This window comes from Leuciscus leuciscus (assembly GCF_965113295.1).
Source record: "Leuciscus leuciscus genome assembly, chromosome: 17".
Lineage (NCBI taxonomy): Eukaryota > Metazoa > Chordata > Actinopteri > Cypriniformes > Leuciscidae > Leuciscus > Leuciscus leuciscus.
The window spans coordinates 22,961,835-22,984,497 of NC_138741.1; the positions used below are offsets into that span (position 1 = coordinate 22,961,835).

The 22,663-nt window shown below is 44.0% G+C and overlaps 1 protein-coding gene across 2 annotated transcripts in view; it reads right to left on the reverse strand.

The window, feature by feature from the left end:
* Nucleotides 1-22,663, reverse strand: part of ston2 (stonin 2) — a 41,692-nt gene that overhangs the window by 12,078 nt on the left and 6,951 nt on the right. The window contains exons 2-4 of one of the 2 annotated variants that reach the window (XM_082144094.1): nt 22,234-22,406; nt 21,264-21,428; nt 1,119-1,301 (exon numbers count right to left, since the gene is read on the reverse strand). In XM_082144094.1, the coding sequence (XP_082000220.1) occupies nt 1,119-1,301; nt 21,264-21,428; nt 22,234-22,312 (427 nt within the window). In that variant the 5' untranslated portion in view covers nt 22,313-22,406. Of the gene's footprint in view, nt 1-1,118; nt 1,302-21,263; nt 21,429-22,233; nt 22,407-22,663 lie in introns of those variants that run through there. The other variant, XM_082144095.1, reaches the window with a different exon arrangement.

The window sequence follows — 22,663 nt, forward strand, 5'->3', positions numbered from 1 at the left end:
GATAGATTATTATATACAGATTATTCATTCCGTCATGCTACTATCCAAAGTGACAAAGCAGACTTACACTACCATTTAAAGTTTAGTGTCAGTAAAGCCTTTTTGAATGTTTTTAAAAGAAGTCTGTTGTTTACCCGGCCATATTTATTTAATAAAAAATACCGTAAAACTGTGAAATATTCTCTATTTTCTATGTAATTTATTCCTGTGATGACAAAGCTGAATTTTACTCCAGTCTTCAGTGTCACATGATCCTTCAAAAATCCTTCAAATATGCTGATTTGATGCTCAAGAAAGATTTCTTATTAATGTTGAAACAGTCATGCTGCTTAATTTTTGTGGAAAGTGAAAAAGTGAAGAATATTTATATTCTTTTTTAAAGAATGTTCAAATCTTTTTATGATAAAACTGTAGTGCAGCTTGTCGTAATTACACAGTTGACTATTTAGTGTAACATCTGCTTTAACTAACACTCAATATCATGCACTGCTATTCACTTCTCCCTGAAGTGAAAATTATGTTGCAGTGACTTCATCTTCCCTCAGTCTGAGAAATGAAGCATGCTGCATTTTAATAAATAAAACCGTCTTAAGCACCTCACCCTCTCCTGTCTCCATAGAAACCCTGGTCTGAGTGAGCTATTGCTGGAAGGCTGAGGCGAGAGGCCTGAGATGGATCGTGTAGGAGCGCTAACCGCTTTGCCGCAAATTACCTGCGAGAGAGAGAGCGTCCTGCCTCAAATCAGCACAGCGTTCCTTCAGAGCCACCATCACTCACACAAGAGGAGCGTCTGAGGAGCAGCTGTCACAGACCGCGAGAATTTATTTGTCCCGATTCCTTCATCATTTACTCCTAAACCTGACGTCTTTTCATTCCGCCTGCGTTCCTGGATGCGACCCTGGAGGCTGTGCTGAGCAACGGAAGGGATTTATTGATGGATAATTCAGCATGTGAAGCATTTCCTGTGCGATTCTCACTTCCTTATGTCTTCTCACGAGGGAACAGACTTTAATTACTGTTTGAGGCATTGGGTGAATATAAAACCGCCACTTGCAGACGTTCGGATGATGAGAGTTACCCATTTATTAACTAGTATAGACTGTGTGTGTGGTACTTACTTGGAGAGTGAGGACAGGAGGGTGTTTGACTGGGTGGCTCTTCGGTGCTAAGAGAGGGCAGGTCACAGGAAGACGCCCCCATGCTCACAGAGCTCTGCTCCTCTGATTGGGTGGTCCAGCTGCTCTCTGAAGGGGGAACTGTACTCCAGAAACTGGCTGAAGAGCAAATGCTGTGTCTGGGACCTGTAATAAAACAGAAATATTTTTATAGAGATAAACATTTGGGGTACATACTCAAAAAATAAACAAGCAAAATTCTGGATTTAAAAAGAAATAGTTCATTCAAAAATAGGGACGTCGCTTATGCTCTTAAGGCTGCATTTACTGATCCAAATACAGTAAAATCTTGTGAAATATGATCACTTACAATTTAAAATGACTGTGCTCTATTTTAATATATTTTTAAATGTAATTCATTACTGTGATGGAAAAGCTTTTTCAGCATCATTACTGCAGTCTTCAGTATCACATGATCCTTCAGAAATCATTCTAATATGCTGATTTGCAGCTCAAGAATTTTGTATTATTATTATTATCAATGTTGAAAACAGTTGTGCTGCTTAATATTTTTTTGTGAAAACTGTGATACATTTTTTAACATTCTTAAAGTTCAACAGCATTTATTTGAAATAGAATTTTTTTAAATAGAATCTAAGTCTTAATACTGTCACTTTTGATCAATTTAAAGCATCCTTGCTGAATAAAAATAAAATAAAAAAAAACAACAAAAAAAAACGTTTTATTGGTAGTATAGATTCATTCCATTTCAATTTCCTTAAATTACTTTCCTTAAACTATTTCTTTTCAAACTGAAATTCAACTGACAATTATGTCTCTTATTCGTAATTGTAGAATTTGATTCAAATTCAGAAATTGAATTGGAATCCAAAGGCATTGTCATTTTTAATTGTGAATGGTGCACAACCCTTGTATGTGTGTGTGCAAATAAATGTGCGTTGCTAATGAACAGGTGTTATCATTGAATTAGGACAAGAGACTATTAAATATTCACAGTGGGGAAAAGTGCTTTAGTAAAAGGATTAAACATCAAGGGTGAGGTAAGATAGCACAGCATACTGATGTGTATCAGCAGCGTCAAACAATTGAATCAATCTACTCAATGATTTTAATTAGCACTGCTGTAATTGCTATCAGAGGACACATTTTTTTATGTTATGAATGACTATGTAGCTAGAATAATGCTTTCAAACAACAATGGTTCTAGATTCAGGTTGGAGTAATATATAAAGTCAGATGACACACTTCCAGTTCTTTCAATACATGTAGGCAACTTTGATGCTTAATCAAACAATTGGGATTCAGAAACATGCCAAGCAGGATGTGTACACTGCCTAGCAACAAATCCAACCATACAGGGTTGTATTCCCTTTCAATGGATTTTCCCCTGGAGCTCAATTAAAAGAGTTCACAAAAGTAGTGCCTTAAAACTTGTATGGCCTACCTACGGCATAAAGAAGAACTTGTCAATGTTATAAGAAAAATCTAAAATAATTGGGGACATGGGTTTAAATGGATAAAGAACGATATCATGTAAATGTTTTCCTTTATTACACAAGAAGAAGAAAAAACATCAAGAGAAGTGGTTTGAAGCATTGAACTGACATCATCTGACTGTGAGTATCACAGTGACAAAGACAAAAAAGATGATGTGTCATAGGATTATGATGATGATAAGTCTAAGACACGACTGCATCATCAGTTTGAAAAATTAAAGTACAGTCAACTAACATCTAAGAGGAATATAGTGAATATCACTTGCCAAGGGCAAAACAAGAGACAAACTTGCTTTGGCGAGTAAATAAAACATGGCGATATGTTTACTAGGAAAAGCAACTTGCAAAGAATGATAGTTCAACAACTTTTAAAACTGAACATTAAACTTTTATTAAGCATGCCCAAAGGTTTTGATTTCTACAGAACTCCATGAATGTTCCTCACATTAAGTCACCAAAAGAAAATATAAGCAATACACCCTTAGTGTGTCTTCACAACTGATGCAGAGAAAAAACAAGTGATGCTGTAAATGACACAATGACCTGCTTGTCACTGTATTTTGCAAAATATTGACAGCAAAAAATCCCCTTTTTGTAACAGTTCATTATTGTTCTCTTACGAGAAGTCTCTCGTACTGCGTAAGTATCTTACGCTAGGGGAAAATCCCTTTTCCGCGAGATATTGAAGTAAAAAAATAATCCTTAATTTTGTATCATTGTAAAACGTGTTGCGGCAGCATACAGGCATAGGCAAGACGGCTCGTGTGCCTATTGGCTGTTCTGCGGCAACTGCAGCAGCCTATCGAGCGAGGCCTAGCGTGACGTCAGACCCAATGAGGGTGCTTCGCGCCCACTGCGTCACGTCCCGCCGAAACGGGCGTGGCTTAGGCCTATAAATACAGCTCGCAGGCAGCTGATATCTGATTTTTCATCTCTTCAGCGAAGCACACGCATCGCTGGATCCGGAGAGAAGCCGCGCCGTCTGACGAAGCACTTGCAGCGGGACGAGTCGTCACTGAAGTCGCTGGCCGCGCCGCCTTCAATCGCCTTCCTGCAGCGCTATCCGGCGCCTATATCCTTTACACTCTCTGTTGTGTGCGTGTTCGCCGCCGCGACACACACTGTCTAAAAGAGCTTGCGTCTTTTTAAAGATGCCTTCCTGCGGCTCGTGCAGAGCCACACTCAGCGACGGGGACCGCCACGTTATCTGCGTTTCCTGCCTGGGTGAGGATCATGCAGCTCTTGCGCTCGCTGACAGCGGCTGCCATCACTGCGAGCTACTGCCTATGGCGACTCTGAGGACTCGCCTGGCATATTTCACTGAGACTGCACCTCCGCCCGCAGCAGTGCCGCGCCGTAAAAAGCGCCGTGCTCAGCGGGTCCCGGAACCTTCCCCCACCCGTCAAAGCTCGCCGGTTCGCCCGCCAGCTTCACCGGCTTCGTCAGTGTCTCTTCCTGATGGACAGCAGCCGCCGTCTGCCGCCGCTTCCGTCGATGACGCTGATGAAAAAGCCGCATTGGGGGAGGATGATTCCTGCTCTCTCCTGGCATCGGGCAGTGAGGATTGGGCGAGCTCTGTGGATCTCGCGCCCTCTGTCCGCGCATCGTCAGGCAAAAGAGCTAGCTTCGAGTCAGAGCTGATGCGCATACTCGCACAGGCCGCGGCAAGCCTCGGCCCCGAGTGGTCTACGCCTGAACAGCCTGCTCACAACCGGCTGGATGGATATTTTCTTCCCGGGGAGCGCGCTTCGCCTGCGTCCAGACCAGCGACCTTTCTTCCTGAGTTACACGAAGAAGTCGCTAATTCTTGGAACGCCCCCTTCTCAGCTAGAATGTGCTCTTCTGTTTCGCTAGCATTCTCCGCTGTTGACGATGCTAAAAACAGAGGTTACCATTCGCTGCCGCCGGTCGAAGAAGCGATAGCAGCCCACCTTTGGCCGCCCTCCGCTGGACGGCGCGCTAAGCTGGCTCTGCCTTCAAAAGCTTGCCGCATGACGTCAACCCTGCTCGGTCGCGCTTTCTCCGCCGCTGGGCAGTCTGCATACTATGGCCACACTGCAAATTCTCCAGGCCGATCTCCTCCGAAAGCTGGACGAGAATGGACCAGATGCAATTTGCGTGCCAGACTTGAGAAGTGCTACGGACCTCGCTCTCCGCGCTACTAAGTCTGCTGCACAGGCCATAGGACGGAGCATGGCCTCTCTCACTGTGACTGAGAGACACCTATGGCTAACGCTCTCTGAGATGTCTGAGTCTGAGCGCGCCGCGTTCCTCGACGCTCCGCTTTCTCCCGCTGGCCTCTTCGGAACTTCCGTCAAAGATTTCGCGGAAAGATTTCGCCGAGGTACAGAAAGCGTCACAGGCTATGAAGCACTTCCTGCCGAAGCGCTCCAGTTCTGCAGCAGGCCGTGCGAAACCGTCTGCTCAGAGCTCACAGCCTCAGCCTCCGCCCACCGCCGCCACTTCGCAGCGCCGACAGGCCCGAAGCGCGAGACCGCGCTCTCGCTCATCTGGCCGCCGCCCCGACGCGTGGGCCGCGGCCCAGGATTGCGGTAAAGCCCGAGTCCCCGAAGTCGTCCTAGCACGCCTAGGGAAACGACGGTGTCCAAGTCCCGCTGCGGCCGGACTTCCACCAAAACTCATCGCTCGTTCAGTTCCAAGAAATGTGACTGTTCCAGTGTATTTTGCAGTCAACAAGCCGGTTCCACTGCCCGCTTGCCTGCACACAAATGCCGTTTTTACGGCTACCCAGATAAATCCCATATAGAGTGTATTTTCTGGTGTCCCGGCCACGGCCGATGGTGTTATGAGTGTAGACAAAATGCCCACTGCCCAGTGCCCATTCCTACACACAAGCACAGCCCGTCACACATGGCTCGCGCACATAAAATCGACCCAGTTCAATTGCGCATTAAACGTAGCAGATGTGCCCACTGCCCAGTGCCCACAATCACTACGTCCTGCATGTCTCGAGGTTTCTGTAATAACGAAACCAACGTGCATTCGCTCTGCTCAGGCGGACAATGCTCTCGGTGTGGTAAATGTGCCCGCTATCTCGCGCCCACATCCACACACAGACATGACAAGTCCTACGGGACTCGCCCAGCCCTCCCCCTCTCGGTTAACCACCGCAGAGGTGCCGAGCGCGGGCAATCTGCCCGCTGTTATCAGCGCGCCCTCTGCCTCGAATGTCATAAGCGCGACGCTTGTGTTACAGCACACCGAAGCCCCTCTGTCGCTGAGCGACCAGAGCGCGCTTCGCATTCAACCCCTAGCCATTCATGCAGATGCATGGGCGAGGCTACCCGGGGTTTCGAAGTGGGTGCTAGACATTATAAAAAGAGGCTATTCGCTACAGTTTCGCCGGCGCCCTCGTCGCTATCCGACGCGCGTCGAGACCATGGTAAAAACAGAAGTAGCACACCTACTTCGAGCCGAAATTTTGAAACTATTGAGCAAAGGGGCCATAGAGCCGTTATCTCTAGCTCAGAGCGAAGGAGGGCTATACAGCAGATACTTCCTGGTACCGAAAAAAGACGGGGGTCTCAGACCCATACTAGATCTAAGGCAACTGAACAGAGTGCTTGCAAAGCGACAGTTCAGAATGCTCACGACCAGAAAAATCCTTGCGCAGATTCGCCGAGGAGATTGGTTTGTGTCAATAGATCCGAAAGACGCGCATTTTCAAATACAGATAACGTCACGTCACAGGCGATATTTGAGATTCGCCTTCGAGGGCCAGGCATATCAGTACACAGTCCTACCGTTCGGCTGGTCCCTAGCACCCCGTACATTTACGATGTGCATGGACGCAGCGCTCGCACCCCTCAGGCTACAGGGCATGCGAGTATTGAACTACTTGGACGATTGGCTGATTCTAGCTCAATCTCACTCGATGCTCATAGAGCACAGGACCATTTTACTCGATCATCTCGAGAATCTGGGTCTCAGAGTCAATTGGGCGAAGAGTTCTCTGTCCCCCAGACAGATAATATCTTTTCTGGGCACAGAACTGAACTAGCACAGTTCTTTCCGCTGCGGCGCATCTGTCCCGCTCAAGAAATTTCAGAGGATGCTAGGTCTCATGGCCTCAGCATCATCAGTTCTTCAGCTGGGCTTGCTTCGCATGCGCCAGCTACAGTTCTGGCTGAAAGCGCGAGTGCCGCGCCGAGCGTGGGCTTCCGGTCTGCTTCGTCTCAAGGTCAATCAGAAATGCATCGCAGCTCTGAAACCTTGGAAAGCAAACGACTGGTACCAATCAGGTGTAAGCCTGGGGACTTCCTCGAGTGTGAAGGTGGTGTCTACGGACGCATCCACCTCGGGATGGGGAGCGCTGCTCGAGGGCAGACCGTTCTTCGGCCAATGGTCAGAACGGGAGAAGCTTCTGCACATAAACTGCCTCGAAATGCTGGCAGTAGACAACGCGCTGACGCGTTTTTGTCCCCAAATACGAGGACACCACGTCCTGGTCCGTTCGGACAACATGTCAGTGGTGTCCTACATAAATCGCCAGGGCGGCCTCAGGTCCCGAAACCTGCACAGGCTGACAGAACGCCTCCTGGTGTGGGCTCAGCGCAACCTGCTCTCGCTGAGAGCAGTGCATGTGCCAGGGCTCCTAAACGTAGGACCGGACAGACTGTCCAGGAACAATGTTCCGACAGGCGAGTGGTCTCTACACCCACAGACAGTCCAGCTGCTGTGGAAGAAATTCAGCAGAGCGGAAGTAGACCTGTTCGCGTCTCAAGAAAACGCTCACTGTCTGGAATTTTTCTCCAAGAGCAGGGACGCGCTGGCTCATGTATGGCCCCGCCGCCCGCTCTATGCCTTTCCTCCCGTCTCTCTCCTGCCTCAGGTGATAGAGTTGATCAGGGAAGAAGGATGCTCAGTGCTACTCGTAGCGCCGTTCTGGAAAAACCAACCCTGGTTCCCAGTTCTGATGCAGCTAGCGAGCCCTGCCCCATGGCCAGTGCCAGTGAGGAGGGACCTCCTCTCTCAGGCCAAGGGCTCGATTTGGCATCCGCGCCCAGAGCTGTGGTCCCTTCATGTTTGGGCCATCAACGGGTACCCGCTGACCTCCCAAGCGGAGTGTTAAACACGATCACGCAGGCTAGAGCTCCGTCTACGCAACGTCTCTATTCCTCGAAATGGTCAGTGTTCTCCAGCTGGTGCACAGTTCGTGGCGTGTCGCCCCCAGACTGTGGGGTGACGGAGGTTCTCTCCTTCCTACAAGAGCTGTTGGACAAGGGCAGGTCCCCTTCCACGCTCAAAGTTTATGTGGCGGCCATAGCAGCGTTCTCAAAAACAACGCTTGGTCAGTCAATAGGAAGGAACGATTTAGTCATCCGCTTCCTTAGAGGAGCAAAGAGACTGAATCCTCCCAGACCTCCCTCAGTCCCTGTATGGGACCTTTCTGTGGTACTGGAGGCCATGAAAGGTGACCCATTCGAGCCTTTACAGACGATTGATCTTAAACACCTGTCTTTCAAGACAGTGTTTCTTCTGGCTCTCGCTTCGGTGAAGCGCATAGGGGACTTACACGCGCTCTCAGTAAGCGCGACGTGCATGGAGTTTGGGCCTAATGACTCAAGAGTTATACTCAAACCTAAGCACGGTTATGTTCCAAAATCCCTCAACACACCGTTTAGGGCGCAGGTCATTTCCCTGTCAGCCCTACCGGTCTCTGACGAGGAAGGAGACGCAAGCTTCCTTTGTCCAGTCAGGGCATTAAGAGCTTATGTGTCTCGCTCATCTGTCTTCAGACAGACGGAGCAGCTCTTCGTTTCGTTCAGCGGACGTTCCAAGGGACTAGCCGCGTCGAAACAGAGCCTATCCAGATGGCGCTGGCGTACATTGCGCTGGCGTACACTTCCAAGGGTATGCAGTGCCCGTTGGGTGTCAGAGCGCACTCCACGAGAAGCATGGCTTCGTCGTGGGCCTGGTCAAGTGGGATTGCCTTGCAAGATATTTGTATGGCGGCAGGCTGGGCCGCCCCGTCTACATTTATAAGGTTTTATAACCTAGAGGTTCCCGCCTTACAGGCCAGGCTGTTGTCGGTCTAAATATACCAGTACTGTCTGTTCTGATGCTATCGGTTCAGAATACTGTGTCTGCTGAGCACTGCCCGCTGATCGACCGCAAAATGCTTATGGGCAAATAAATAAGACCCACAATTTTCCATCAGCTCAGGCCGTACTCCGCCCTGTCTGTATGATGTAATTTGCGTCTAAGGGACGCTGCTATATGTGGAAGAGCGCGGCTCCGCCCCTCCCTCTTCCCGGACTCCCTGTGAGTTCCCCTGGTGATTATGCACTATATGAACCCCGGGCTTTCGCCCTTGGGTCTTTGGTGTCAGATCCCAGCACGCACAGCGTTTTACATTGGGTCCCCTAGCGTAAGATACTTACGCAGTACGAGAGACCTCTCGTAAGAGAACGTACTCGGTTACTAACGTAACCTCGGTTCTCTCTAGAAGAGGGAACGAGTACTGCGTATCTTGCCGTGCATGCACACGCTCTGGTTCGCTTCGGCGATGAAAAACCAGATATCAGCTGCCTGCGAGCTGTATTTATAGGCCTAAGCCACGCCCGTTTCGGCGGAACGTGACGCAGTGGGCGCGAAGCACCCTCATTGGGTCTGACGTCACGCTAGGCCTCGCTCGATAGGCTGCTGCAGTTGCCGCAGAACAGCCAATAAGCACACGAGCCGTCTTGCCTATGTCTGTATGCTGCCGCAATGCGTTTTACAATAATACAAAATTAAGGATAATTTTTTGGCTTCAATATCTCGCGGAAAAGGGATTTTCCCCTAGCGTAAGATACTTACGCAGTACTCGTTCCCTCTTCTAGAGAGAACCGAGGTTACGTTAGTAACCGAGTACGTTCTCATTGGCACCCATGTACACCCAATGACAATGCAAATTGAAATAATTATGATTCTTACCTCAAATTAATAAACTGAATTAGTTCTTTAAGGGGTACTTCATCACTGGCAATATGGGCTTTCAATAAAACGTGGCTGCCTATGCAGTAGAAATGTTTAAATAAAATGTTTTTAAATCCAAGGCCACTCCCATTAGTCTGCCATGGATACGCTTGACCAGAGTAAAAAAATGCCTTGCTTTAGTAGGAAATACTTCTTAGCAAACTTTTAGTTATAATGGTGTCAACTTGTATAGTTCCCGGGTGCAAGAATAAACATTTAGCAAGAGCGAGTTACTTTTGGTATGGTGAAGGATCCAGAATATTGTAGGCAGCGGCTAAAGGCTGCAAAGGATCGTAAATATGGAGAGAACGCAGGAACAGAAAATCTGAAAAACCGTGTTTGTAGTCAACATTACAAACTGGATGACTACCAACTAGGGATGGACATTCGATTAAATTTTATTAGTCGATCGTCGGGAGAATTAACGATCGACTATCGATTAATCATTAATATTTTTATATTGAAATTTATTATTTCTTTAACTTTTTATAAATTAAAAATGCAATGAAAATACAAAAATACAGTTTATTTGTCCTCGATGAGATCTTTATTACAAGAAGATCAACTTGTGGCAGTGAAACTGGACGTTCGGTAGACTTGAAGATTCCTGCGGTGCTCTAAACCAGCGGAACCTGCAGCTGCGAGCACCCATGGCCACTTCATCCGTTTTCTGTGATCGGATAGCTATCCGGTCGTGAAAAGACCAAATCTAAATGCCCTCCGAAACGCATTCGAGACGGATTTAAATCCGATCGCTCAAACCACTTTATACTTTATATCTGAGACGCATTCCAGACGAAACTGGACAAGAGTAAATGCATCTGGTTGTTGAAACCACATATGTAAATTTGACTTATCCCAAAAATGATAAGAAATAAACGTGTGAGAGCGTGTTATAGGCTATATGTCATGTTATATCCAGATATGACGACGCTACTTCAACACGCATCACCACAGATGAGCATCTATTCATCAAGCTAACGTGCAAACTATCGCAAATCAAAGTGAAAGTCATTCATCAACACACAATCATCTTCATTAAAAGTAAAGAACCGAAATGATCTTACCAGGGCTGTTGCCGCAATATCTTGTTGCGGTCTTTGATTTAGAAATTTTCGCTGATGATCAATAAAATGCAGCTCATATCAGTTGCATTCGATGACGTGCAACAATTTAAATATGCATATAGCGCGGGAATTCAAGATCGGATTTATATCCGTTTTGCAAAAACACATTTATGTGACCAGGTGTAAATGGAATCGTTTTGATAAATCAGATAGCTATCCGATCTGAGAAAACGCATGAAGTTCCCATAGAACTTCTGCACCAGTCTACTGATTTCTGTTGAGAAAGATAAGCATGTTGACATGATCTGGGATCAGACGCGACCGCAACCTGGTGACAGCCAGTCCAGCCGCCGAAAACACCCGCTCTGAACAGCCCGGTCTCACCCCAAAACGTCATATACTGACGCGTCTTGACCATGCGTCAACATACGACGAAAAGGGTACCCCTTTAACGTCAATATGAGACGCAGACAGAAGCGCACCAGCAGCGCCTCCTAGCGGTACCCTAACGCATACCTAAACCTACCCATAACCCGAATCGTCACACATGGACGTTATGGGGGTACCCTTTTCGTCGTATGTTGACGCATGGTCAAGACGCGTCAGTATATGAGTTTTGGGGTGAGACTGTCAAGCCGGGGCAGCCGGGGACTGACGTTGCCGGGATGCACAGGTACCTCCGCGCTAAAATTAATTCCATTGCTTCAAGACACACTACGCAACGCAACCTGCATTAGTTTAATCGATAACAAATAAACGTGATCGACGAAATTCTTAACGATCAATTATCGATCGTCGATTAATCATGCCCATCCCTACTACCAACACTGTTTTATGACACCTTTGGGCATGGCCTAAGCCAGCTCGCACTATTTATACAGTGTGTTTTATAGCACTTATTCGAAAGAAGCAGTCAAGCAACAGGAGGTGACAGTAACTGTACGTGTTTTGTATCTTTTTCTCATTTGATTTAAAGTGCAGTTGTAGTTACTAAGAAACAGTGTTTGTTTACTGTGCTCATGAGCTGAAATCTCGTTGGTGAAGTCTCGTTTGTTGACGTTTAGTCACGAGGTAAACAGTTTTGCTGGTGAGGCGTGTCCAGCTGTATTCAATAATGACATTTCAGGTGAGTATAAAGTAGTATACCGCGGCAGCCCTCGTGTGAAGCCTCGTGTGACGACCGAAGTGTGTAAAGATAAGCGACTCTACCAGCGCGACTCCACTGAGCAAGGACACCGACAAGGCACTTGAGTATTATTTTCTTATTGTTTACTCTCTCTTCTACACAAACAATTTTTCTTCTCATCTTTCTGTTTGTGACCTCTCTTTCACTATGTGTTTTCAAATCCCTACTATTACTAACACGTACTATTACATTTATTAGTCACACCTAATAAATCAAAAGTCACACGTAGGAGGAAGCACAATCCTAGCAAACTGCGTACCTTTCTCTTTTGCCATTGGTCTCTGGAATTGCCAGTCCGCTGTAAACAAAGCTGATTTCATTACATCTATTTCTAGTCATTCAGGTCTCAGCCTATTGGCCCTGACTGAGACCTGGATCAAACCAGAGGACACTGCCATACCTGCTGCCCTCTTCACTAACTTCACTTTCTCACACACCCCTCGCCTGACTGGAAGGGTTGGAGGTACTGGTCTTCTCATCTCAAACGATTGGAAATGTTATCCTTTACCACCTCTGTGTGACAACAGCTCATTTGAATCGCATTCAATTGCCATCACTAGGCTTATTCAAATCCATTTTGTAGTTGTCCATCGTCCACCAGGTCAACTTGGCAGTTTCTTGGAGGAGCTTGATGTGCTACTCTCATCCTTCCCTGAGGATGCTACTCCTCTCGTAGTTCTTGTAGACTTCAACATCAACCTAGAAAAGCCTCAGACTGCTGATTTCCACACTCTGCTTGCCTCATTCGACCTCAAACGAGTATCTACTGCGGCTACTCACAAATCAGGTAACCAATTAGACCTTATTTACACGCGCTGCTGCTCCACAGACCATACACTGGTCACTCCGCTGCACACCTCAGATCACTTCCTCCTCACTCTCAACCTCAACCTGCCTCAGAACTGTAGGTAGAACACAACCTCAGAACACAAAACAAACTCCCCCACAGGTCACCTTTCGGCGAAACCTACACTCACTCTTATCCTCTTGTCTATCCTCTTTGGTCTCATCCACACTTCCTCCACCTGATCAGCTCTCAACACTAGATACTAACAGTGCAACTGATACTCATTTCTGCTCTTGAACATCCTGCTTGGACAACTTCTGTCACCTTTCCTCCAGGCCAGCCCGCGCCACACCCTCTGCCCCCTGGTTATCTGATGTTCTCCGCGAACATCATTCTAAACTCAGGGGTGCAGAGAGGAAGTGGCGCAAATCGAAAGATCCTATTGACCTTGGTCTTTATAATTCCCTCCTCTCTTCCTTCTCTGCTAATATCTCTACAGCTAAAATGACTTACTATCACAATAAAATTAACAATTCGTCTGACTCTCGCATGTTTTTCAAAACCTCCTCCTCCATCAACCCTAACAGCTGACGATTTTGCCACATTCTTCATAAATAAAACAACCACCATCAGCAGCCAATTTACCAAACCACAAACTGACACACACATCTTACCAGCTAACACACACATTCTACCCTCCTTTTCTCTGCTTTCAGAGGCAGAACTCTGTCTGCTTGATCCTATTCCCACTAATCTACCTCAAGCCATTTCTTCCTCCGTTGTACCTGCACTCACGCACATTACAAACGCCCCTCTTCACACTGGTACTTTTCCCACAGCATTTAAGCAGGCTCAGGTAACCCCACTGCTTAAGAAACCCACTCTAAATGCAGCACATCTGGAAAATTACAGATGGAAGAAAATTCCCTTCTTCCATTTGTCGCAAAAACACTTGGAACAAGTTGTTTTCAACCAGATCTCTTCCTTTCTAACACAGAACAACCTCCTGGACAACAACCAGTCTGGGTTCAAAAGCGGACACTCAACTGAGACTGCCCTGCTCTCGGTAATTGAAGCTCTGAGACTGGCAAGAGCAGCTTCCAAATCCTCAGTTCTCATCCTGCTGGATCTGTCTGCTGCCTTTGACACAGTTAACCAACAGATCCTCCTGTCAATTTTAAAGATCAGAGCTCAGTGCTCGGACCACTTCTCTTCTCCATCTACATGACATCACTAGGATCTGTGATTCAGAAACATGGTTTTTCCTATCACTGCTACGCTGATGACACGCAACTCTACCTCTCATTCCAGCCTGGTGATCCGACGGTTGCTGCTCGCATCTTAGCCTGCCTGACAGACATTTCTGGATGGATGAAGGACCACCACCTTCAACTAAACCTTGCGAAGATAGAGTTGCTTGTGGTCCCGGCCAACCCAACACTACACCACAACTTCTCCATCCAGTCAGCCAGGAACCTTGGAGTTGTGATTGATGATCAATTGAACTTTACAGACCACATTGCTAGAACTGCCCGGTCCTGCAGATTTGCCTTATACAACATTAGGAGGCCCTTCCTATCAGAGCATGCTACACAACTCCTTGTCCAAGCACTTGTTCGATCCAGACTGGACTATTGTACTGCTCTCCTAGCAGGTCTTCCAGCTTGCACTGTCAAACCTCTGCAACTGATCCAAAATGCTGCAGATAGAGTGGTCTTTAACGACCCGAAGAGAGCACACGTCACTCCTCTCCTCACAAAATTGCACTGGTTGCCAGTTGCCGCTCGCATCGAATTCAAGTCACTGACTTTTGCCTACAGAACAACCACTGGCTCTGCTCCCTCCTACCTAAACTCATTACTTCAGACTTACGTGCCATCCAGAAACTTTCGCTCTGCAAGTTGTAGCAACAATGACAATGACATCCGGCCAGATGTTCTGAATTAGCGAATCCTGAGTTGCAAACATAGCTCCTTTCTTCTGAGTAAACAAAGGAACATCCTGTTTCACTCCACGGCTAAGACATGTGACCACGAAAGCTAAGACATGTGACCACGAAGGCGCTGATCTGGCTGGCTCTTCCGGGGAACATGACACATTTATAACAAGCTAACCTTGTTTAACCAAATGTTCGACCTAGACCCCCTCCTCAAAATCAACAAACCGCACCACGCGGTGAGCTTCAAACAAATACAAATCACACATCGGCTCCAGCTAATCGGCAACTTTTACGGCTCCTCCAAAACTTTATAGCACCCTAGACAGAACGCTCTGCATTCCAAACCCCCTTTCTCTCTGCACCAAAGAGATAATGAAACTCTATGTGACTTTTACGCCACACACACACACACACACACACACACACACACACACAAAAAAAGACTTTCCTATCAGACACAGACTCTGAGATTAAAGTCCTACAAAGAACCCAAATCTAATAGCCATTACGAATGTTTTTGATATGTATTTTTATGTGTGTATAATTGGCCAGATAATGTCTGAGGTATCTATGCAACGTTATTATGTTAATCAAAATCACTATGCTAGTGATTATGAGGAAATTATGTAACCCTGTATTTCTGTCATGCAAAAACGTAATTCAAAGTGTCAATGTAATGGGAAAAACATGTCGGAGTCGAATCCTGACTGCAAAGTACAATAATATGCATTTATTCTAGGAAATACCATATTTCTAGATATGAATGTTAAATTCGATCTCTCACATGTTTGAGTCAAAGTAGGCGTTTCTTCACAAACAAAGAAACTTCTTTCCCGTTTCAGATCAGCAGATCCGATTTGCTGTTGTCCCAAAAAGAGGGCGTAAGCAGATGTCTTTTAAAAGTAGAGACCCTCTCCTCTGATCTCTCTCTCAACTCTGGCTCTCAACTCCCACTTTCAACCTTCGTCATCTTCTCCACGAGCAGCGCTTCTCCTTGGCCTCCCTCTCTCTGGGACGCATACCTCCACGCCATGTAGGAGCTGCCCTGCCGTCCTTTGCAACTAAGTTCATACTCGCCTTTCCCCTCCACAAGGGAAATGATCTGACTTTTCTCGGTAACGTTACATTCAGTGAGCCTTTTAAGCTTCCCGCGACACCAGAAGACGCAGCACCCACAGGACACCGTCCGCGCTTCCTGCCTCTCAGTCCAGCACTCGAACAGAGAAACAACTTGCAAGTAGGCTAATGATCATTCTAAAAGCTGATTCCAGGTGTCTTTTTAAATTAGGTTTCTGTCTGTAATAATTACCAGCCATTTTTCTCTCTCTCCTTATTTTCTCTCTTTCATTTCATTCACTCTGATCACGTTATTTATTATGTTCTTGTTTGTTTAAATGTTTGTTTGTTTTATTGTTTGCATGTTTACATACGTTTATAGTTGTAGCTTATGTAATAACTCTTGACATTTATTTAAACCCATTCATACTTTGACTGTCTCTGTATTTGAAAAGCCATCTTTATAAAGTCAATGAAAATGCAAAAGATCTAATTAAGCAGGGCTCCAGACTGCGACCAAATGGTGGCATTTTGCGACCAAAATTTGAGAGTGTGCGACTGAATTTTTCATCCAGTCGCACATGTGCGACCAGTAAATTTGTTTTGTTTTTACACGTTAAACGGAAGGGGCGCGTCAATGAATCCGGAATGTGTGGCAGGCCAATGAGTGTGAGAAGAATTGGGAATGGCCACTGTAACTGGCTAATGTGTGGAGGGGGAGGGTCCTAGAGATAATCGAGCGCGCGTAAACGTCCGTGGGAAGGAGACGGAGACAAATATCAATGTCACAGACAGAGCCGGATGATGATTCAGAATCAGAGGTTTGTGAGGTGATAAAGGCCCGAACCCACCATTTTCGGGAAGACTGGCTGCGAGAGTTCAGCTGGTTGAGGTACTGTAAGGAGACGAACTTAATGAACTGCGAATGTTGCAGTCGCTATCCCAGAACTGCGGGGAACACGAAGTTTGCAGACAGTGCAGGCACTTCGCAGTTTAAACACAATATGCTAGTTAGACACATTCTCAGCCTCAAGCATAGAGTATTCCGTGACATGTTAATAAATCAAAACAAAATGAAAGCGGAAAAAAACTGCGCTACTCATTTCTGCGTCACGGACCGTTTAATAGTTCAACCAATAATAGACAGCGCAGAGCTTCTCTCGCCAGTCGCGGGCGGATCTCGATCACGCAACACCGTCACATCGTGGACATCCAGTGAAGAAATCCATTGAGTTCGCGACAGAATTAATAACATCGTTGCGAGATCCAGTGAGAAACATTCAGATTCAACGCAGAATTCTCTGTTATAAACCATATCAGATCAAACAGCGCTAACGTGGAAACCAGGAGAAACATGTGCCATGAACGAACAAGTTATAGAAGGCTTTAGGTCCACAGATCATCAGCAACATTCACCATGGATTTAATGTAGTAACACTAACTGTAACGGTATACTGTGGTTATAACAGTAGCCTACACATATCTTTTTCCAGCACTTCAAAACTATAATATCATATTTAAATGTTATTTTTAATGTGTTGACCAAAACATTTTTTGTTCAACCTTTAAAGATTGTCTCTATTTATAAAACTAAAAGTTTCAAGAAGTAGGAAAACTCACACTTATTTAAAAAAATAAATAAAATTAAATTACCATTGTAAACATAGGCGCTTATTGGCTATTTTCAATCCCTAATATCTATTTTGTCACTCATTTTGCTATTGAATTAATATTAAGACATTATGAATGATAATAGTTCAAGTTAATTTTATCTACACCTCAAATTAAGCTCAGTGCTTTGTCATCCCACAGTGCTACCAGATACTTTCTGTAGAACTTAGTGCCGCTGCCCTCAAATGTTAGTCTGGAGCCCTCTGAACTTAAAATAAAACTGCACATTGTAATTTCTGTACGTTAAGTCTATTTATTATCAAAGCATTTGTCAGTAATACAGTTATTTTTGGGGGAAATGTGAATAATTGCATTGCAAGGTGATTTAAGATGTGCCCCTAAATTTTCTGCTTGCGCTCCTAAAATTTTAAGTCAGGGGCTACAGCGCTCCTAATAAAAAAAGTTAGTCTGGAGCCCTGTTAAGCTACACACTCGATATTATAGACTGCTTTGAGTAGTGTTAATTCATAAACCCAGAAAGTTTTATGTTCACGGCCAGAAGATACATTTTCTTGGAGTTTGTAAACGGGATACCCCTTCTTGACTGTGATAATCTTACATTTATTCGCTGGACGAATGACTGATGACTAGACCAGTTACAGAACAAGGTAATCTCGATAATTGATAATGTAAATGTATATGCGATTTATGAATTATGACCATGAGTTATGATTATTAATAATTCCAAATTCCCTATATCCTTGAGCTAATTCGTATTGACCCAGAGTCATATATACAGTTTATGTTACAAAGTGAACGTCATCTTGTGGTGCCAACTCAAAGAGGCACAAAATCTCTTTCTCTGACCTTTCTCTGGTCTGTTCCATGCTGGTGGAATGACCTGCCCAACTCATCCAGAGCGGCTGAGTCCGTGACCATTTTCAAGAAATGTCTGAAGACACGTTTTCGGCAACACTTGATCCATTAACACTTCTATTATAATCTTCTATTATATATCTATTATCTTTATATACAAAAGGTTATAGCACTTGCATATTGTTTTCCTAGTGTTAGTTTAACTGCTTCTTTTGTTCTCATTTGTAAGTCACTTTGGATAAAAGCGTCTGCTAAATTAATAAATGTAAATGTAACTGCCAAAAAGAGGGTAAAAACTGAAAGAAACTACCGTTCCGTCAGTTCTCTTCAACTACCCAAAGCAAAACGCTGTCGCGCACAGGTAAGAAAGATGCCATAGTGTTCCATTTTTACCATAATGCTGTTTAAAGAGTAGACAAAGTAAGATACAATATTCAGAGATAAACCTACTTTTACAATAACTGTTCTGTTAATAACCCTCTGTTGATCTGACGGTCCGTGGATGACAAAATGCGCCCTGGAGCTGTCAAAAGACTTTAGCTAACAAATAAACATGAATTTCTCGATCCAAGTAACAGAGAGAACAAGTAAACATTGTTCATTCACATATACTATTACACTTTAACTAGTTTTCGAACCAAATTCAATGCATTCAAAACCAAAAAAATCTCTTTTTATTTATCCATGTTGACAGTGATAAGTGGAATCTCAATGTTTCAAGTGAATAGTTTTAAAGATTTGAATATTCTCAGTCTATGAGAAAAGAAAAAAAGTGTGCATGTGGGATTACTCCACCTAACACTCCTTTTCCTGAGGGTTCCCAAACCACTGATATCACCATAATCACAACTTCAGATGGATCCAAATGTGCTCAGATGGATCCAAATGTACTCTAATGATTATTAGTCAATAAATCACATTATGTTCACAATATACTTATTTAATATAACCATGGCAACATGAGGTTTCTGTTGCATTAGCAATAAAAGATAAACTGCTTTTACTCCTTTCTTTCCCCCCCTTAGTATTCATTTGATCTAAAATAATATGAATCTGGATGCCTTCGAATATAAATTATTTAAGACACTGTGGTTGGATAAACCCAACATATGACATTGGCTTCCCGGCTGCTAAACCTGCCTCTAGACCACACATGAAAATAAAGGCATCAAACCAGAAATCATATGTTGGACAGCCCCTGTAATTAGAGTAAATAAGCAGTACTTTAACAAACCCAGGCTTGATCTCTTAGTGATCATATTATGAAAGAATGATAGAGTGGCTGCACCCTGGACTTCATCCTTAGGCAGATTTCATGCAAGAGCAACAACAGCTGAGATGAAAACTCTGCTTATGGCTTCAATTAGGGTTTGAAGGGTTTGGCCATTTGTGTGTTGCTGCACCCGGCCTCTCATAGGAGATTTCCTGGGAAAGAGTTGCTGGCAAAGCTGCCGGGTTTGACAAGAGTGGGGGTGGGTGAGTCAATGTGTGCAAAAAAGAGACAGACAGAGATAAAGAGAGACAGGCAAGTCTAGACCAAGCCTCAGGCCTAAAGGAAGTGACACAGTCCTAATCAGCCCAACCCAACTCATTTCTAGAAATCAGTAGAATAATGTTTCTCAGGAAAACTGTAAACATTGGGAAATACTTGTTGAAATGGGTGTGGTGTAATGGTTAGAAGCTCAAGGCTGGTACTGAAAGGTTGCCTTTGTGCCCTTAAGCTAGGCATAACCCCAGATTTCTCCAGAGGAATTATCAATATCATGAGTCACATGACTACTTACTCACTTGATGAGGAAGCATCTGTCACACATTATTTTGAGTTTATTTTGAGTCTCATTATGAAACTATTATTACTACTTTTATGAAACAGGAAATGTACATGCACTATATATATATATACAGTATATATACAGTGTATATATATATATATATATATATATATATATATATGTATATGTATATATATGTATATGTATATATATATATATATATTTATTTATTTATTTATTTGTTTGTTTGTTTATTTATTAATTTAACACATTTTTTTATATAAAAAAGCAGGGCAGTTTCAATAAATGGTCTTTTTGGGCAGGGGAGGAAGTTTGTTTTAAAAACTGGAATCCTTAACCTTACAGAACTTAATTCTCAGAAGATCTTATTTCCTTACAATATGACCCCTTTCGAAACTGTTTGCATTGCATTTCCCTGTTTTCTAGTATTTCCAATGATTTTTAAACAAACTGAAGGATGATGGATTATATTGTACTGAATCCTGAACATCCCTTAGGTAGCATAGCATATGAATCCCAAAGTGAGATTCCACCTTTAAAGGACAAGTTCGGTATTTTACACTTAAAGCCCTGTTTACAGATCATTTCTGATGAAATAGAACAGTTAAGATTGAAATTTGGACACATGCTGCTGTCCCGACAATTTTAGGTTTCTTTCGCTTCCCCCCCCCCACCTCCAGAATGGCTGCATATGTGCACTGGAACAACCCTTCCTAAAACGCATTAAACTTTCGTTTACAAAGACGTGAAATTCACCGAGTGGTCAGGGGTGTTCACTGATATGCTCACACAAAAATCGCTGCAAAAGATGCTTTCCAACAGGTTTTATCGTCGTTTTTGTCCAACTCCATTGACTTGAATTGGATGTGCTGTGAAGTACGGTAATTACTCCGCTGCCGGGCTGGAGTGTCTATTATTCAAGCTCTCAACGGAAGAATGTACGGGTGTGAGGCGTTTGGAAAAATAGGTCCACAGTTTTACAACGAATGGTAAAACACCTGTTGGAAAGCATCTTTTGCAGCGATTTTTGTGTGAGCATATCAGTGAACACCCCTGACCACTCGGTGAGTTTCACGTCTTTGTAAACTAAAGTTTAATGCGTTTTAGGAAGGATTGTTCCAGTGCACATATGCAGCCATTCTGGGGGTGGGGGGGAAAGCGAAAGAAACCTAAAATTCTCGGGACAGCAGCATGTGTCCAAATTTTAATCTTAACCGTTCTATTTCATCAGAAACGATCTGTAAACAGGGCTTTAAGTGTAAAATACCGAACTTGACCTTTAATGCAAAAAAAAAAAAAAAAAAAAAAAAAAAAAAATTTAAGAAGTTCTCATACCTTTTACCTGCGTTGAGGGAGGAGGAGAGGGTGACCATGGTTTGTCATCAAACTGAACCCAGGAATTCGTCTGCTCTGTCTTGTGGCCAGGCACACATGGTACTTCTGCCCAAGTAGAGGAGTTCAGCACAGGCTCGTCTAAAGAGGGCTGGAGGTGGTGCTCATCTACACAGCAGAAGAAACAACACACAAACACGGTAAGTGAAATACAGCCTCTGCTCAGTTAAAATGTCACAGCTGAATGTTAAATCTAGCAGGGTGCAAGAGCTCTGGACCGTTCCTGCAGTAATCACTATGGAGCAATGACCTAAGGACACAGGAATCTCACAGAAAGGTCTGAACGCAAACTCAGACAGAGTAAAACAAACTGATACCCAATCTGCAAAAGGTTACATGTCTTTATAATTCCTTATGTATGGTGCAAAACGATTTTTCAAATAGGTACAAGAAAGTCATCTAGAGCCTTTCTTTGCCATGTAAAGTAACATTCAACAATTCTTCTATCCAAGATTGGACCAGGTTTTCCAATTGTGTAAAACTGAGATAATCAGGGTAGTGCCATAATAATTTTTTTACACAAATGAAAATAAGGCTGTGAGGGATAGAAGTGCAATGTGTTCAATTGGTTTGTTCTGCAGTTTAACAACATGCCAATTGTTCAGCTGACAAATTGTTCATCTTTCCACAAACAATTTCAATAGACAAAACTTCCATGAAACAGTTTTAAAAGTTGCGAGTTCTGAAAATTACATGACCTAGTACCTTTATACAGTACCTAACATTGTAAAGACTGAAGATCATCTCTGAAGAAGGTCTATTATTGACTGGTCAAATAGGTACTTACATTTACATTTATTACTTTCATCAGCAGAGTATTCAAGGTATACATTTTTTTACCATGTTTGATACCACAGAACTGAACCCACAAAATATCCAGTGACTTGTGAGTAAAGACAATGTTTGTACTGACCTGCCTGTGACTCCTCATCTGAAAAAGCGACCCACCCCGGTCTTGGAGTTCCAGTTCTGCTACTGGCTGTAGCAGCCATGGGGAGTTGTTTTGTCCTGTGTCTTCAGTTGCTTGCACCTTGTAACTCTGTCTCACTCCAACAAATCTTGAACGCCATGCCCACCTAAGGAAGGCTTAAGAAGAAGAAAAAAACATTACTCACTGTTCATGCAATTCACTTCATATAGTATAGCAGTACATAAGTCAAGTCTCAACTCTTGTTTAAGACATTGTTCATATGCAAAAAATATGCACAATCCAATATGGAATGGTAATGCTTGAAAGTTCTGTTTTCTCCGATTTGAGGTACAGTGGAGAACTTTGGTTATACCAGCTATAATCCTCTAGTTAGAAAGGTCATCTTAGACTTAAATTGAAGCTTATAAACTTG